We start from the raw sequence: 18,673 nt of genomic DNA, 5'->3' as shown, positions 1-18,673 counted from the left end.
AACAGGAAGGTTCCGTGTATGGGGTAGTAAAAGGGATAATGAATTAGATGTTCACATTTGAAATTGCTATTAGAAGTGAACATAGATAAAAGTGAAGTTTGCAGGTTTATAACAGAAATCAATTGTTCATATGAAGACAAATCAGTTCACATGTGCTAGGATAGCCATTGTCAAAAAGGCAAGAAGTGTCATGGGGTGGGGAAAGGGGAATTCTTGGACTTTATTGGTGAGAATGGGACCCTAAGGAACAATTACTGAAAATAATATGGTTTCCTCAAAATCTTAAAGGTTAAAAATAGAACCTCTGCTTCATGTCTAAGATCCATATATGAGTGAGTACAAACTATGTTTGTCTTTTTGTGACTGGGTTACCTCACTCAAGATGGTTTCTAGAACATTCATCCAGTGGCTGATGGAAGCAGAGGCAGACACACACAGCTAAACACTTAGCTGAACTCTTGGAATCCAGTTGCAGAGAGGGAATAGTGATGAGCAAAGGTGTCAAGACTGGCCTGGTGAAATCCACAGAAACAGCTGACCTGAATGAGGGGGAGCTCATGGACCCCAGACTGATGGTTGGGAAACCAGCATAGGACTGATCCAGACCCCCTGAATGGGGTGTCAGTGAGGAGGCCTCGGCAATCTATGGGGCCTCTGAGCCTTCACTCAGTAGCTGATTGAAGCAGAAGAAGGCACCCACAGCTAAACACTGAGCCATACTCCTGGAATCCAGTTGCAGAGAGGGAGCAGGGATGAGCAAAGGAGCCAGAACTGTGCTGGAGAAATCCGCAGGAACAGTTGACCTGAGCTAGTGAGAGCATGGAGACCCTAGCCGCAAAGCTGGGGAACCAGCATTGGACTGAACCAAGCCCTCTGAATGTGGGTGCCAGCTAGGAGGCCAGGGCAGTCTATGGGATCTCTAACAGTGGAGCCAGTGTTTATCCCTAGAGCACAAATGGACTTTGGGTTCCCATTCCCTGTTGAGGGATACTATTGCAGCCCAGATATAGGAAGGAGGGCTGGGCCCTCCCCGAAGTGATGTGAATGAGGGACTTTGATGATCCCTCGTGGAGTACCTCACTATCCCTGGGGAGTGGGTGGGGGGTAGGTTGGGGGTTTGGTGGGGAGTTTTGGAGAATGGGAAGGTGAGGAAATGGGGGGATTGATACATTATTAAGAGTGCTTCTAAGATAAAATAAAAATATTAGAAAAAATAGGACCTCTGGCTAGGCAGTCCTGCTCCGATTGCACGGCCAAGGAGAGTGTATGAGTCATATGATGGAAGTATCTGCACTGATTTCCTTTGAAGTCATATTCATGGCAGCTGAGATGGGAAATACTGAAATATGTATCGGTGGGTGAAAACATGATGGCATTCATTCACCAGCACTGGGATGTTTTCAGACATAAAAGAAGGAAATCTTGCTGTTTGTGATGAAGTGGACAAATCCCCTCTCTCTGAGCAGACACTGAGCATGAAGGAAAGGGTGAGGATGGCCTTGCTCCCTCCAGCCCTTGTCAGCCTCACCTCCAGACTCCCTGCAGAGCCAAGAAAGTCTGCACAGCCTCGGATGGGGACTGAGCAGGCCCAGGCAGCTTTTCACACTCCAGATTATGGGCTTGAATTTAACCTAGATAATTCGTTAGACCACATAAAGAACTTGTTACCAGTAATCTCTCTACAGATGTCTCACAGTTACTGTAATGGTTTTTCCGTATTGACTCTTGGTCACTGTTCATCAAACTGAAGGCACTAAGGGACAGATTAAGTAGTTTTGTCCCCAGGGTGAAGACTTTCTCAGGCGGAAGTCTGCGTGTTTCCAGTGTCTCTGCTCTTCATTGGCTACAGTGGCTTGCGTCCACTACAGCATCTTTGTACTTCTGTTAATTAGATAAAACATATTAAGGGTTGCTATCAGTTTTGGTGTGCACAGTTTGTACATCACTTTAGAAAAAGTAATTATAAGAACAAGCTGATTGATATATGTGAAAATTAATATCCTCTGTTCTAATGCTAGCCAGATTAAAAATTTTTATGATAGAGTAACAATACATAGATATGATTTTAGATTTAGAGGTTTAGATTTTATATTCTCTGCAGGTTGTAACTGGAGCATCAGGTTGGTCTGAAAGTATTAAATATCTATATTTGAAATAAAACTGTATTTCTTACTGGTAAGCACTTTGTTTTTAGGAAATATAGACCTTTTTCCCTTCATAGTATAGTATGCTATATAAACGTTACATTCTTTGAGGGAAGAAGTAGTCACAGGAAGGTTCATACGTGGGGAATACCATAGAAATAATCACCTTCATGCCTATCCTGAACTGCCTATCTGGTTATTTTGAGACTTCCCACAGGTCCTCTTTATGCTGAACCTCCTGTCTGGTATCTCACTCTGCTCTGCAGAATAATCACTGGGACTCCTTTTGACACCTGCCCTGGAGTCCCTTTTCTTACTCCTTGTGTATATATGCTTTTCATATCTTGTGTCTTTTCTTGTCTCATTTTTCTCTTCCAGTTTTGTAGACTCTTATCTCTTGTGGCCTCCTGAAAAGTATGTGTGGTCCTCTTTTGGGAGCCTCGGAGCTATTGCTCCATCTCAGCATGTATAAAAGCTGAATGTCACTTCTATCATTGAGAAATATGAGGTCATAGTGTCCTCATTTGGAGAACAAAATAGTACAGACCAAAACTTACCAGGGAGAAATTTTGCTGAGATGTGATGTCAGGCGAGCCTGAGTCTGAGCAGCATGACTCTGATGGTTTATCTTGACTCTCAACTTGACCCAACTGGACAGCACAGAGTATCCGGAAGTGGCGGAACTGTGGACTGTGGACCTTGTTGGAGGAAGTAGTATATACTGTGATGTGGCTTCATGCTCTGGCTCCTTCCTGCTAATTCTCTCCTTCCTGTCGGTCATAATGTAAGATGCTCCGCCACTTCCTTCCCACCTGATCTGGAGCAAAGTAGCTACTCCCTTTAAGTTGTTCTTCCAGAAATTTACTTGGTGACATCAATAAGAAAGTCCAACTAACACATTGGAGAGTGAAATAACCAACTCTGGCCCAACTCCTGTAGCTCTGAGGACTCCGCTGATGAGTGCACAGTCCAGAGGCTCAGTCTTGTGAAGGGACGGGGGCCTCGTCATACAACCACAGATATGCTTGCCCCTCCCCCATAACTACAACATATCCAAAGTCCTGTTTATTTTTTACCCAGTAGCTATTGATGTCACGGAAGCATGAGCAAGCTCTGGAAGGTAGGAGATAGCAAAGACAGAGAGCAAGTGTAACCAAGTGGGACATGGCAAGGGTGCTGGAATTCCTCTACTGGGAACCAGAAATGTCTATGATTCTGCTGGCCAAAGTGGACAGCAAAGAGGAACAAATAGGGAGAAATCTCGATGTGTTTGTGAAGGCTTCTTCCTGGGGAATGGATTAATGAGGAGGGCCTCATGAACCAGCCTCTCTCCATGTTAACTTAAACGCTATCCTCTGGTAAAGAAAGACAAACTAGGTTTGCTCTTGTTGATAAATAAATCTCTGTAGCCCTACCTGTAACCATAGCTACAAATGACTTCCTATTGCCTGCTCCAAGAAATGGCAACCATACGTTTGTTTCAAGAGGTTGTTACAATTGCCTGGCCACCTTTATTTCAGAAGGTTACTATGGCCAGCTTGTTATGCTTATGTTCTGTCTCTGTGACCCCACTTATTTGCCAGGCAATCCCCCACTTGTTTGCCAGGCAATCCCCCACTTGGAGACCCCTCACTCCTAAGCTATGAAAACTTTCTCTTTCCCACATGCAATGTTCATCTCTTGAACTCTACCTCAGGGGGAGACAGCCCAAGTACACTAACAAACATTCCTTTAATTAATTTGGCCATGATTTAGGTTAGTGGTCCTTGTCCTCACATTTGTGGGATTAACAGGCTAAGTATGGGGCATGCTGGTCCACTTTCTGATGTGACAAAATGCATGACATGAATGACTTACCTCTAGCAAATATTTATCTCATGGTTTCCAGTCTGTGACTTCTTGCCCCTTTTGCTCTGGAGCTGCTCACCTCATGGTATCTGGAAATGAAGACAGAGAAGAAGCTAGAGTTCCTTATCTCCTTCAGGGACACATGCCTGCCATTAGCCATGCAACCTAAAAGTTCCACCAATGTCACCACTCGGCCGGGATCGAGCTTTACACCCAGGACTTACTTGTTTCCTCATTGTCTCTTCCTTTTGCGTATGGATATGAGTGAGTCAGGACATCTGGCCTTGTTCTCATAGGAGAGTATCACTTTTCTGAGGTCAGAATCTCCTTCCCCAGCCTGTGACCACAGCTCTGGCAGACTGAAGAACAGGCTTCCATTTGGGGCTTCATTTGTCTTTCCTTTGCTTGAATATGTGTATCATAGGTATAATTTTCCACGTCTTAGTAAAAGGAATCTATTCATTAGTAATCTGAACAGCAGACATTCAGACTTTTTCACTGATTGCAGACTTCTGAACTCACTTTTAAAAAGTTTTATTATTAAATGTCTTCGAGCACATTACTGATATGATATTAATCTGTATAGTGATAAGTCCAGGCTTGTTTCTAAGCAGCCCAGCCTGTTTTTCCTAAATATATATATATATATATATATAATACAATATATATATACTGTGTTTTATATATATATATATATATATATTGTATTATAATTCTCTGTTTTTCACAGAATTACCTATGGCATAGCCAAGAGCACAGCATCCAGTGCATTTCACATCACCATGGGAGGTGGGCAGGAAGGAACTCATCCTATGGGATTTTCTTATTATGCATTTTGTGAGCACCAGCTATGTTGACTAGGGAGTGGTTTTTGGTTTTGTAGTGTTCTCAGTCAGAGAAAAGTCAAGGATGCTATTAGTCACTGTTTGAATTTAACCATGGGGTCGCTCTCCCCTCTATAGACATACTGCCAGATAATGTAAAATTGTTGAAAGTATAAAGCAGAGGCCTAAACATTAACCGTAACTTCTCAAATGCAACTCTTGATATTGTATTTAAACATTCCTTCAAATTCCATGCAAAATAGAAGTTGTGAGTCATGACTGTCCAGTTGAAATAGAGACCCTGCATATTTGGCTGTTTTCTTCATTCATTTCAATGGCTATTACAGTGAGGATTTTGTAATCTTCCAGTACAATAAAATAACGCTGGAATTTGTGCTGAATAATTTACTCATTATTGTGTCTTGTTGCTGTTCCCCTTACATGGTAGCTCAGTGGGTAAAGGACTTGTCACAGAAACATAAGAATTCAAGTTTGGGTTCCTAGCACCAACCTGTACACCTGTATCCCAGGCATCCTCACACACAGGTGCGTCCTCACACACAGGTGCATCCTCACACACAGGTGCGTCCTCACACACAGGTGCATCCTCACACACAGGTGCATCCTCATACACACAGGTGCATCCTCACACACACACAGGTGCATCCTCACACACAGGTGCATCCTCACACACAGGTGCATCCTCACACACAGGTGTGTCCTCACCCACAGGTGCATCCTCACACACAGGTGCATCCTCACACACAGGTGCATCCTCACACACAGGTGCATCCTCACACACACACAGGTGCATCCTCACACACAGGTGCATCCTCACACATAAGTACATCATCACACACAGGTGCATCCTCACACACAGGTGCATCCTCACACACACACAGGTGCATCCTCACACACACACAGGTGCATCCTCACACACAGGTGCATCCTCACACACAGGTGCATCCTCATACACACAGGTGCATCCTCACACACAGGTGCATCCTCACACACAGGTGCATCCTCACACACAGGTGCGTCCTCACACATACACAGGTGCATCCTCACACATATACAGGTGCATCCTCACACACAGGTGCGTCCTCACACACACAGGTGCGTCCTCACCCACAGGTGCGTCCTCACACACACAGGTGCATCCTCACACATACACAGGTGCATCCTCACACACACACACACACAGGTGCATCCTCACACATAAGTGCATCCCCACACCCACAGGTGCATCCTCACACACAGGTGCATCCTCACACACACACAGGTGCATCCTCACACACAGGTGCATCCTCACACACAGGTGCATCCTCACACACACACAGGTGCATCCTCACACACACACAGGTGCATCCTCTCACATACACAGGTGCATCCTCACACACACAGGTGCATCCTCACACATACACAGGTGCATCCTCACACACACACACACACAGGTGCATCCTCACACATAAGTGCATCCCCACACACACAGGTGCATCCTCACACACAGGTGCATCCTCACACACAGGTGCATCCTCACAGACACACACAGGTGCATCCTCACACACACACAGGTGCATCCTCACACACAGGTGCATCCTCACACAGAGGCGCATCCCCCACATGTAGATACACTTCTCGTGCTGCAGACAGCATTATGTTGCCAATTCCTGAAGCCAGCCTCCCTTTAAGGACGTGATTCATGCGTTATTTACCTTTATGTAGATGGTACATTATCCAGAGCTTCAGTGAATTATGTTGTTGCTTAGTGATTATGATGTTTCCACTATATAAAAGTTATGCATGTTTTACTGTATTTGAGAAGTTTTTGTTTTTCTATATCATGAGAGACTGAACCATTTCTGTGTTCAAAAACAAAGGTATGAATGTTTTAGAATGATATATTGATATTCTAAATATTAAAGTAGATAATAGCTGTGATGGCTTAATGTCATGTTATAAATGGGAGACTGTGATTTCGATTTTACAGATGTATGTTTGTTAAATGGAGGTTTCTAACATGGTAATTCCTCAGTCCTATTTTCAAGTATAAGCAACAGAAATAAGTATTTTTATTTACGGTCTGAGACACCCAGGGGAGCCCAGATTTCTGCGATGGTATAAAATTTCCTATTTGCTCATTTTATTTCATTTTTTTTAGGGTGCAAGAAGGATTATTCTATAACATAATCAGATAATTAACCAGTTTGCCAATTCTCTGAGTGCTTCCTTTTATATTTTAGTTGTTTGTAAAATAAAAGGCTGTTTTGTTCTGTTTTGCTTTGTTTTTACCAATTGTATTATAGTTTGTTAATTCCTCTATGTCTGTTTCTTTTTTCCTCTGTCACCAGTGTAGTGACTATGACTTGGAATTCGGAACAGAGTGCTTGCAGTTGGCTCTAAAATACTGTCACACAAAAGCAAAACTTTTAGAGGGGTCCCCCGACCTCTGGAAGGTAAGAGAGATTCATCCTGTGGGGCTCCTCTGTTGTGTGCTCACACACAAATGTGTGTGTGTGTGTATGTGTGTGTGTGTGTGTGTGTGTGTGTTTTGTGCTTCCAGTCATAAGAAAATGAACTCAGAAGTCAGAGAGTCTCATTGGGGCTTGTGAACATCATCTGGTGTGGATGTTTCTGTGTCTTGGCTTCCAGAACATTCACCTTGAACTCCTTTAGACGTACTTCATTTCAGCCCCTAAGTTTATTTACTTGCATCTTTCTCTTTGTGTTGTGTACAGTCTTGTTTTATGTTTCCTCAGTGTTGAAGCTACCATTCTGTTGCCTATTCCGGCAGGGTTTTCCTCAGCCCTGGGCTTCTAGCTCCAGTTAAACTAAGTTGAAACCATGCATACTCAGCTGTGACCCATGGTGTAGCTGGACCCCCCGCTGGCTCCTCTGACAAGGTCCATGTCTTCTCATGGCAAGTGCCTTTCTCTCAGGCTGTGGAGATGAGCTGTGGTATCATCCCTCTGTAGTCTAGTGCCCAGGCAGATGTTGTACAGCATGCCTGCCTTTCCTACCTCAGGAGAAGTGTGTGGAACTGGAACAGTTCCTGAAGCACTACTTCAGGCCAGGCCTGTGACGTTTAAAATAGGTGTAGCTGCTCAAATGTGCTTTGGAATCTCGAAATGTCTATGAAACTTTGGCTACCTAGGTAGCCCTGGCTGTCCTAGAACTCATTATGTACATCTGGCTCTCAGAGGCTTGCCTTTGTCTGCCTCTGAGTTCTGGGATTAAAGGAATTTGCCACCTTGCCTGACTCATAGTCTACACAGTGAGCAGGCATGTTTTTGCAGAAATACATGGAACTTGCTACATGCTAAGTTTGCCTCGGACAGGAAAGATTGAGTTTAGAATTCCAGAAAGAGTGACATGCTTGGACTGTTGCCTAGTGCATAAAATTATGTTCGTTTATGCACATCTGAATTTTATCTGCCCAGTAGAGAAACACTCATTTTGTCTTTGTCTCTCCGGGCTTCCTGTGTGCTTCTCTCAATATGTACTTTGTAAGCACTTCTGAGGCAGTCTAGGGATGTGTGTGAGATGTGGCCTCTGTAGTAAGACAGGTTGTCACCGTCAGAGTTTAATGTGTTAGCTGTCTTTGCATCTCACAAGCCGTAATATGTTACGGATAGACGAATTGTATGGCTGTTGCTGTCAGTGTGCTACTGATTTTAGGGCCACATGGAGTAACTATACTAGTGCTATGTTAAATCTAGCCCCAATCCCCTCTCACATGTGACATCAGACACCCTACTGAGACATTGTCTGTGAGTCCCTAGCTGACATGCTTCTAGATGCCAGGATCTTCCTCCTGCGAAATGGGTTTTGTATCTAAGGAATATTGATGACCGCACATCCTGCTCCACATCCCAATCCCTGCCCTTTGTTCCGTGAATCGGAATTGCCTACTCCAGGTTTGTACTCAGAGAGGAATGAGAAGGGACCTTGACTTCTTGCCTGTGAGCACCCCACCCATTCTGTCCATCTCTGATGCTGGAACCCTGAAGTCTCCTCTGAGACCTAGCCATGCTGTTGTCTATCGGTCTATCTGTTCATCCCATTGGTGACTTTTCTGATCAGTTCCTCCATTCCCAGTATACTATCTTTGAACCCTTGTGAACTCTCATCATGAGCCTTTCAGTAACTATGAGGATTTCGTCAATTATGACTTAGGGGTTTTGTTGAGGATCTTGATCTCTACCCTTGTACACTTCATTCTGCTCTCCACCCTGAGCCTGAGGGCCACAGGGAAAAACACAGTAAACTCCAGGGCCTTGACAGCACTCCCTGGCTGGCTTCACTTTTGACCTCTTTGAAGGTTTGGCTCTTTTCTTGTCTAAGCTTTTATCAAGCTTGTAAAACCCTTAGGTCTGTGGATAAAAGATAAGAGACACATTCTCTTTACTTTTTCACCCCATCTTCAAATTCATTCTTTTTTGTGACGTACTCATATTTCATAGTTGTTTCATAGCAGCAACAGTTCCAGTCTCCCTTTAGATGTGTTCTGTGCCCAGCTGCCCTGTCTCCCCCACTTTTACTAGCTCCGCTGGTGAGTCACTTTGTGTATTTTAGGGTTGAATTATCTCTCACGCAAATGTGTGCCCATGTTCTAAGTGCTGGCATCTGTGTCGTACATAGTTGGGAAGAATCTGCAAATGCAATCAAATCATGATAAGGTCAAACTGTAGTTGGGTAGGCCCTAAATCCAACATGACTGGTGTCCTTATATGACAGGAGTCATGGATGTGAGGAGAATAGCACATGATGATAAATGCAGGGAATAGAGTGATGAATCTACAAACTAAAGGATACTGGAGTATTGCTATCAGTCACTAGATGCTAGCGAGAGGCCTGGAAGGGATTCCTTCAAACTCTCAGAGGGAACTGGAACCTGCCCAACTTTGGGCTGTAGACTTGTAGACACCAGACAGGTGAGAATGGGTTCTTATTTTTCCAAGGCATGCTATGTGCAGCATACCGTTGCAGCGTACACACACACACACACACACACACACACACACACACACACACACACACACACACGCGCGCGCGCGCGCGCGCACGTGCGTGTGCTGCAGGAGTACCACAGTCTTCCAAGTCTGGTGGGTATTAGGACGCTAGAACATCATATCCCCAACAGGAAGAAGCTGGAGTCTCCCAGCTGTGAGTTTGGTTTGGCTAACAATAAGCACCGGAGGGTCGTGACTCTAAAATGCCTGTGGCAAACGGACTGCTCAGCATACCTATCCATCACTGTTGAGCTACAGTTCTTCTGAATAAGGGAAAATATTGAAAATGTAATATTGTTGTTGTTTCACGCTGGTGTCCTTCCCATGTCCTGTCTTGTCTTCTTAGGCTGGGTTTCCTCCCTGCATTTGGCCTGTCTTCTTTTTTGCTGTTTTCTCAACTATTTAGCCCCTGTTTAGTCACAAATAAATACACTGAGACTTATTATTTCTTATGAATGTCTGGCCTTAGCTTGGCTTGCTTCTAGCCAGATTTTCCTAAATTATCCTGTCTACCTCTGGGCTTTTATCTTCTTTTATTTCTTTATACCGTTCTTTACTTCTTACTCCATGTCTTGCTGTGTAGTTGGGTGGCTGAGCCCTGAAGTCCTCTTGTCCTTTTCCTTTCCCTACCTGATCTTCTCTTCCCAAATTTCTCCTCCTCATTATTCTTTCTGCATGACTGCCCTTCCTATCCTTTTTCCTGCTAAGCTATTGGCCATTCAGCTCTTTATTAGACCAATCAGTTATTTTAGGCAGACAAAGTAACACAGTTTCACAGAATTAAACAAATGCAACATGAAAAAATGCCACATATCTTTGCATCATTAAACAAATGTTCCACAGCACACACAAATGAAACACATCTTAAAATAATATTCCGTATCAACAAAACATGTTTTTGAAGTCTGGCATAATGGCTCATGTTTACAGTCTCAGCTGAGGCAGGAGGACTGCCATGAGTTCGAAGCCAGTCTGGGTTACATAGTGAATTCCAGGCCAGCCTGAACTATAGAATATGAACCTATTTAGGAAACGAATACAAACAACTAGCTGTGAATCATCTTAGTTTTGCCAGGATGCTAAAATTGTAATTGAGTCCGGGACATAACTGAGCGCCATATAACAGTCTAGTAGAAGAGGACTCTGAAATAGGTAATTGTCTTGTGTTGCTCTGGGAAGTCAGGGAAGTCATGCCCTGGAAGTGTGCACGGTCACAAGATTCCTGATCACAGCCCATAGGACTCTTTTAAAGCCATCTGAAATCCCATGAGGAAGTTATTATTTTAAAGTTGACATATATATTTTTATATAAATGAAGTAAAAACCCGAGACATTCAGGGTTAATGTTAGCTTGCCTCTGCTAGGTCCTTTGATGTCTGAAGAATGCATTATTAATTTACTTTTAAAAATCCTAATCATGCAGGGTAGAGAATATTCCCTTTGTGACCAGGTTTCTTCTTCTTCCCCCAAAATGTCCATGCATAACAAAGTCCTGCTCTGGCTCCTTAGACAGCGGTCCATGCTCACGGGTCCCCTGAGTGGCTGTGAGTTGGTAGCTTCAGTGAACATTTATTTTGATGAGATTTGATCTTATTTAAGAACCTAAGTGAACATTTGTCTTTTGCTTTCCCCCAGTATATTTTTAGACATTAGCAGCTCATGCTTGTGCCCTGCACACACTGAGCTAAACAGACTTCTTGTTCCTAAATGTCAAAAATGTCTCCAAGCCATAAGATTTATAACCAGTTATTGGAGAAATTCAACAACTGCTTCATTGTCTTCAAGTGCATCCTGAGAAGGAGGCTGAGAGTATTTGCGTCATCACAACATTACTGGGAAAAATGACTAGAAGGTTCTTTTTGATAGGCAATAGCTCTTGCAAATCCCATTGTTTTGGCATCTTAGTTTAAAAACAAAGAATTGGATCTACTGCACAGAGTGGACTGAGAGGTGAGTGACCAGCTTCCAATCTAGACCAAACACCCTCTCAGCCCTAGGTCCTAGAGAAAAACCAATGGACCGTCCCTCAGTCATCTCAGCCAGACTAGAAGGTCAGCAGGAAAGACTACTGCAGGCAGGCTACACAAATAGTCTCCCTACTCTCCCTAAAACCCAGCCTTCCCTCAGGACCTCAGCAGTTCCCTGGGACACAGACATTTACTGCACAGAGAAGACTGAGAGAGAGGACTGACAGAATCTGATCAAGAGGCAAAGACACTGCCTTCTCCAGCAGGAAGAGATGGCTAGACATTAATGCAAGACTATGTTCTACAACCTAAAGAGCAATATGGTAAAACCAGAACCTAGTGGTCCTACCTCAAAAGACCCGAACATCTCAACGCAGAAGCAGAAAGATCTTAAAAATAACTCTATCAAGATGAAGGAGGCCTTTCAAGAATAAATGAAGTGTTCACTTAGAGAATTGGAGGAAAAGACAAACAAAAGTTTGGAAGAAATCAATAAATCGTTTAAAGAAAGTCAAGAAAAGCAAGAAAAAACAAGCAAGTCCAAGACTTGAAAACTGAAATGGAGGCAATAAAGAAAACACAAACAGGGAATTCTGGAAATGGAAAATCTGGGTAAAGAACAGGAACTACAGATGCAAGCATAATCAACAGGATGCAAGATGTGGAAGAGAGATTCTCAGGTGTTTAAGATACAATAGAGGAAATAGATTAATCAGTCAGAGAATACATTAAAACCCACAAAGTTATAAAACAATGTCCAGGAAATCTGGGATGCCATTAAAAGGCCAAAGCTAAGAATAATAGAGATCGAAGAATAGTAGCTCAAAGGTACAGAAAATATATTCCACAAAATCATAGAAGAAAACTTTCCCAACCTAAAGAAGGAAATGCCCATGAAGATACAAGAAGCTTTCAGAACAGCAAATAGACTGGACTAAAACAAGAGTCCTCTTGCCACATAATAATGAAAACCCAAACCATATAGAATAAAGAAAGGATATTAAGAGCTGCAAAGGATAAAGGTCAACTAACCTATCAAAGCAAACCTATCAGAATAACACCCAACTTGTCAATGGAGACTCTCAAAGCCAGAAGGTCCTGGACAGACATTATGCAGACTCAGACTACTATTGCCAACTCAGACTACTGTACCCAGGAAAACTTTCAATCACCATAGATAGAGAAAAGAAAGTTGACAAAACATCTGAAACCTCAAAACAAGAAGAAACAAACTCATGCAGGAAGAGCAGATGACAGGAAATAATCAAATTGAGGTTGGAAATCAATAAAATAGAATTAAAGAGAACAATAGAAAGAATCAATGAAACAAAGAGTTGGTTCTTTGAGAAAATCAACAAGATATACAAACCTTTATCCAAACTAACCAGAAGACACAGAGAGAGATTATCCAAATTAACAAAATCAGGAATGAAAAGGAGGACATAAAACAGACACTGGGGAAAACTAGAGAATCATCAGATCATACTTCAAAAATAACCTATACTCTGCACAATTTAAAAGAAATTGTCAGTTTTCTGGATAGGTACCACATACCAAAATTAAATCAAGACCAGATAAACAATTTAAATAGACCTATAAGCCCTAAGGAAATAGAAGCAGTCATTAAAAATCTCTCTCACACACACACCCAAAAGCCCAGGACCAGATGGCTTCAATGTAGATTTCTACTAGAATTCCAACACTCCTCAAATTGTTTCACATAATAAAAACAGAAGGAACATTGTCAAACTCCTTTTATGAGGCTATAGTAACCCTGATACCCAAACCACACAAAGATATAACAAAGAAAGAGAACTAGAGACCCATCTCCTTCATGAACATTGATCCAAAAATACTCAATAAAATAGTGGCAAGAACACATAAAAAATTCAAGAACACATAAAAAAAATCATCCACCATGACCAAGGATTTAATCCTAAAGATTCAGGGTTGGTTCAACATATGGAAACCTGTCAATGTAATTCATCAAATAAACAAACTGAATGAAAAAAATACCATGTGAGCATCTCATTAGATGCTGAAAAAGCCTTCAACAAACTCCAGCACCCATTCATGATAAAGGTGGATCAGTGGAATTGAATCAGAAACATTGACATTAATCCACACAACTATGAACACCTGACTGTTGAGAAGAAGCCAAAACGGTACAATGGAAAATGGAAAAAATCTGCAACAAATGGTGCTGGCATAACTGGATGCCAATATGTAGAAGATCTCAAATACATTCCTATCTATTGCCATGCACAAAACTCAAATCCAAGTGGACCAAGGACCCCCACATAAATCCAGCTACACTGAGCCTGAAAGGAGAGAAAGTGGGAAGTAGCCTTGAACGCAGTGGTACAGGAGACTACTTTCTGAATATAACAGTAATATCACAAACACTGAGATCAACAATAAGTGGGACCTCCTGCAACTGAGAAGGCAAAGGACACTGTCAAGACAAAACTGCAATCTACAGAATGGTAAAAGATCTTCACCAACCCCACATCTGATCAAGGGCTGGTCTTTAAAATAAATGAGAACTCAAGAAACTGGACACCAAAATACCAAGTAATCCAGTTGAAAAATGGCGTACAGAGCTAAACCAAATTCTCACCAGAAGAATCTCAAATGGTCAAAAGATATTTAAGGAAGTGCTCAACATCCTTAATCATCAAGGAAATGCAAATCAAAATGACTTTGAGATGCTATTTTACACCTGTAATAATGACTAAGATCAAAAATACTGAGGACAGCTTATGTTGGAGAGTATGTGGAGTCAGGGAAACACTCCTCCACTGTTGGTAGTGCAAACTTGTACAACTTTTGGAAATCAGTATGGTGGTTTCTCAGAAAATTGGGAATCAGTCTACCTCAAGACCCAGCAATATAGCTCTTGGGCGTTTACTCAAAGGATGCTCACCACAAAGACACTTGCTCAACTATGTTCATAGTAGCATTATTCATAATAGCCAAAAACTTGGAAAAACCTAGATGCCCTCAACCAAAGGATGAAAAAGAAAATGTGGTACATTTATACAATGGAGTACAACTCAGCTGGAAAAAATGATGATCTCATCAAATTTTCAGGCAAATGGATGGAATTAGAGAAAAAAAAAAACATCCTGAATGAGTTAACCCAGACTCAGACAAACATGGAATGTATTCATTCATACATGGATATTAGGTGTAAAGAAAAGGATAACTGGACTGCTTTCCATAGCTCCAGAAAAGCTAGGTAACAAGGAAGACCCTAAGAGGGACACATTGGTGGAACTGGGAAGGGAAATTGGAATAAACTGGGAGTAAGGGAGAGGGGATGAATGAGAATATGAGGGAACGGGATGGTCAATAGGGGAGGGATGCTGCGGAAGAGCAATGACAGAGATATCTTAACAGACAGAGCCACTATAGACTTAGTGAGAAACCTGGTGCTAATACCCAGAAACCCACAAACAGGACCCCAGATAAGACTCCTAGCAATAGTGGAGACGGTGCCTGAACTAGCCTTCTTCTGTAATCAGATTGGTGCATATCCCAAGTATCATCATAGAGACTTCATCCAGTAATTGATGCAACTATGCAAAGGTCCACAACCAAGAACCAGGCTGGACTCTGGGAATCCAGTCAAAGAGAGGGAGGAGGGAATATATATGAGCAAGGGTGGTCAAGACCATGATGGAGAAATCTACAGAGACTTGTAGAAACTTATCAACTCTAGACCTACAGCTGTGGACACTCAGGGGCCTGAAGTAGGCCCTCAGGACTTGGGAGACAATTGTGAAGCTTGGATTAGTTTAGGGGCCACTGGCAGTAGGACCAAGATACAATCCTGGTTCATGAGCTAACTTGTTGGAGCGCACTCCCTATGGGGGGATGCGGTGCTCAGTCTTAATGCATGGGAGAGGGACCTGGTCCTGCCCCAACCTATTGTACCAGACTGTGTTGACTCCTCATGGGAGCCCTTACCCATGAGGATGAGTGGACTTGGAGTGGGCTGGGAGGAGGCAAGTTGAGAAGAAGTGAGGGTTCGCAAGGAGGTGTGGGAGAACTGTGGTTGGAATGTAAAATGAAATTAAAAAATAGAAAAATAAATAAATAGAAAAAAGCCAGGCATTGGTGCCATAAGCCTTTAATCCCAGCAGTCAGGAGGCAGAGGCAGGCAGATCTCTGAGATCGAGACCATCCTGGTCTACAAGAACTAGTTCTGGGACAGCCTCCAAAACCACAGAGAAGCCCTGTCTCCAGAAAAAAAAACACAAAAAGAAAAGAAATGAAAAAAAAAACCCAAGATGTGGACACATTTCTGCTCTGCTCTCAACAGTTCAGTGTGAATATATAATTTCTATTCTTGAGCTTGTCCTGCAATTTTCTCAACCTAGGAAATGAAATCCAAAAATACCCACCACCAGGAAAGGTACAGAGATACCTCTGAAATGAGCAGTCCATGAGTGTGAAGGTTTTTAAATTATAGATATGGAAGAGAGAATACCCCGAGGCCTCTGGGAAAGTCCAAAGCAGCCATGGCTACTCCTCTGGGGCAGAGAGGAGAGGGTTAGACTGGTAACAGCCTGTGCTGTCTCTCTGGGATCAGAGAGAAGCTTGGACACAGGTAAAACCTCCCGGGTTATAAAGGAAATCCCTGAGCTGAAGAGCAGGGGAGAGGGCCTGGGTGCCTGTGGCTTTGGTTTACACGGCAGGTGCATGACGGTGGAGAAATGGTTCATCCTGGCAGGTGATGATGAGAGTATGGAGCTGCAGTCTTTCCACAGTCCATCTAGAGCCAAGCCAAGACTGCCTGTCATTCGGGGTTCTCCTTGGACCCGATGCCCATGTCTAATAGATATTCTATAGCTTTCCAGTGTAAGAATTAACAGCTCTTTATTTTGGCCAGGTACTGGAGTGATGTCTCCATTATCCTATGAGGTTGGTCTAGGGGCTTCAAGTGCAGTGTGCTCTTACTCAAGGAAAGTGGAGGCCACCTTGGCTTGCTTTGGCTCGGAAAGGTCTCTTCTGTGGTGTAGCACGTAAAATTAAGAAGATATGTGTGGTATTCCTAGGTGCATGTTGGGAGCTGAGGGAAACATGGTCTGTTGGTTCACACTTGAAGTTTCTCTTCTGCTAACCTTCTCAGTTGAATACATGATTCAGAGGGATCACTGCACAGACACACCCATGCAGAGGAGACAGAGATGTAATGGTGAGGGGCAGGTATAGGTCAGCCAGACTCTCCCTCTATAGACCGCCCGCCCTCACTGATCTTCAAGGGGCTCCACAGGCTTCAGTGGGCAGAGTTCAAAAGCCAGTCAGTGAGAAAAACATCAACATGTTAGTCCATTACTACAAGAGATTTTTAACGTAATTATTTTCAGTAGTTGGTTCTTGTGCAAGGTCAGAGGAAAAGTACAGATCATGCTGACAGAACAAAATCAATTTCAACACTTGATCTTACACAAAAGGCCAGAAGTGCTGAAAATCAACTTCAAAACTGATTGTTAGGATGCTTTTGTAATGTTTTGTTTCCTTAAAAATAAGGAAAGGACAACTCATTTGCTTTTTTTTTTTAAGCTAGAGAAGTGAATAACACATCATTTTAAAATTATGACATTTTCCAGTAATATTCCCTTTGAAGTACATTAGCTGTTTTATTTAGGAAAAAACAGATTTTCCCTCTAGCTAGTATCTGGCTATGTAGCTCATGCCCAGGCAAACCTCAAATCACTATATAAACTAATTTGGCCTTAATTCACCCTCCTCCTGCCTCAGTCTCCAAATGCTGAGATTGTAGATTGTAGATTAGAGCCACTACACCTGGCTTTAAAGTTGTTCTTAAAAGCAGACTAGATGTTGACTTGAGTAAATAAAATCATTAATCTTTGTGTTGGCATCTATAACCTATCATATGGAGATAGGAGAAATAAACTTAAAAGACTTTAAAATTTAATTTGTGGATATTATCTTTAAGAAAAAAGCAATTGTTTTATTCATAAGTAATTGCAGTGTTTTAAGTTTTAGGAATTCTGAAAGCTATTTTAGTATTTGGTGATGAACTTACATAAATTAAAGAATCCACTATTAGTATTAATTTGAACTTAGAATGTAGTTTACCTCTCAAAGCAGGAGAAGATAAAAGAATGAGTACATAGCTAAATATATTCTTGATTTCTGTCTAGAGTTTAAGCTATAAACTAGATAATGATCACACAAATTATTTCTTTAAATTACAAATATTAGTTTGGAATTCAGAAATCTAATTAACCTTAGCTTAAAAAGAGTTTAAAATTAGGTTTCTTCAGTTTCATAGAACGTCCTTCACTGAAGTGGCGTCCCCACAGGGGAGAGACAGGGTCGGCTGGCTCCTTCCATTGCACACCCCTAACTCAAGCAGCATCTTGAGCATTTTTTGGTAAGCACTCATAGGAACCAAATACGTTCCATTTGGCAAATCTTATAGAGTGAGCTTGTTCTTGTTTTCTGGAGAGCAGAACTGCACTATAAATAGTAACTGCAGTGCTAAGAGTCATGGCTGTCAGTGGATTGTACTTTCTTTAGAGACAGTACAGTGATTGTTAGGAATGGTATCAGGAGGTGGGATGGTGTCAGACAGATCTCATGGTGGGGGCAGAACTTACATGGGAAGGAAGTTTTATCAGGAAGATAAAAGAGACAGGGAAATTCTTGCCGGGCCCCTTCAGAAGAACAGCAGGAAAGAGAGAGCAAAAGTGGGTGGAGTTTGCCTCTTAAAGGGACCCTTGCACCCATGTGCAGATTACATAGTGACATACCAGCCATAGGACCCTGGACTGGCCAGGGTACTGCCTGAGTGCATCCTGCCAGGTGATAGGGGGCAGACCAGTGCAATAGCTGAATCCTAA

The 18,673-nt window shown here is 42.4% G+C and overlaps 1 protein-coding gene and 1 long non-coding RNA gene across 7 annotated transcripts in view; one reads left to right on the top strand and one right to left on the bottom strand.

The window, feature by feature from the left end:
• Crppa (CDP-L-ribitol pyrophosphorylase A) overlaps window positions 1–18,673 on the top strand; it is a 267,060-nt gene that overhangs the window by 90,468 nt on the left and 157,919 nt on the right. For all 6 annotated transcript variants that reach the window (XM_021230698.2, XM_040743231.1, XM_005076215.4 and 3 more), the window contains exon 4: window positions 7,168–7,272. In XM_021230698.2, the coding sequence (XP_021086357.1) occupies window positions 7,168–7,272 (105 nt within the window). The remainder of the gene's footprint in view (window positions 1–7,167; window positions 7,273–18,673) is intronic.
• Window positions 1,111–18,509, bottom strand: LOC121139401. Its single transcript, XR_005876362.1, has 4 exons — window positions 18,431–18,509; window positions 4,002–4,081; window positions 2,702–2,842; window positions 1,111–1,881 (listed from the first exon to the last, which is right to left on the bottom strand). It is a non-coding gene; the product is annotated as an uncharacterized LOC121139401 (long non-coding RNA).

Source organism: Mesocricetus auratus, unplaced genomic scaffold (genome assembly GCF_017639785.1).
Source record: "Mesocricetus auratus isolate SY011 unplaced genomic scaffold, BCM_Maur_2.0 Super-Scaffold_15014, whole genome shotgun sequence".
Taxonomy (NCBI): Eukaryota; Metazoa; Chordata; class Mammalia; order Rodentia; family Cricetidae; genus Mesocricetus; species Mesocricetus auratus.
This window is presented reverse-complemented; position numbering and strand designations above follow the sequence as displayed.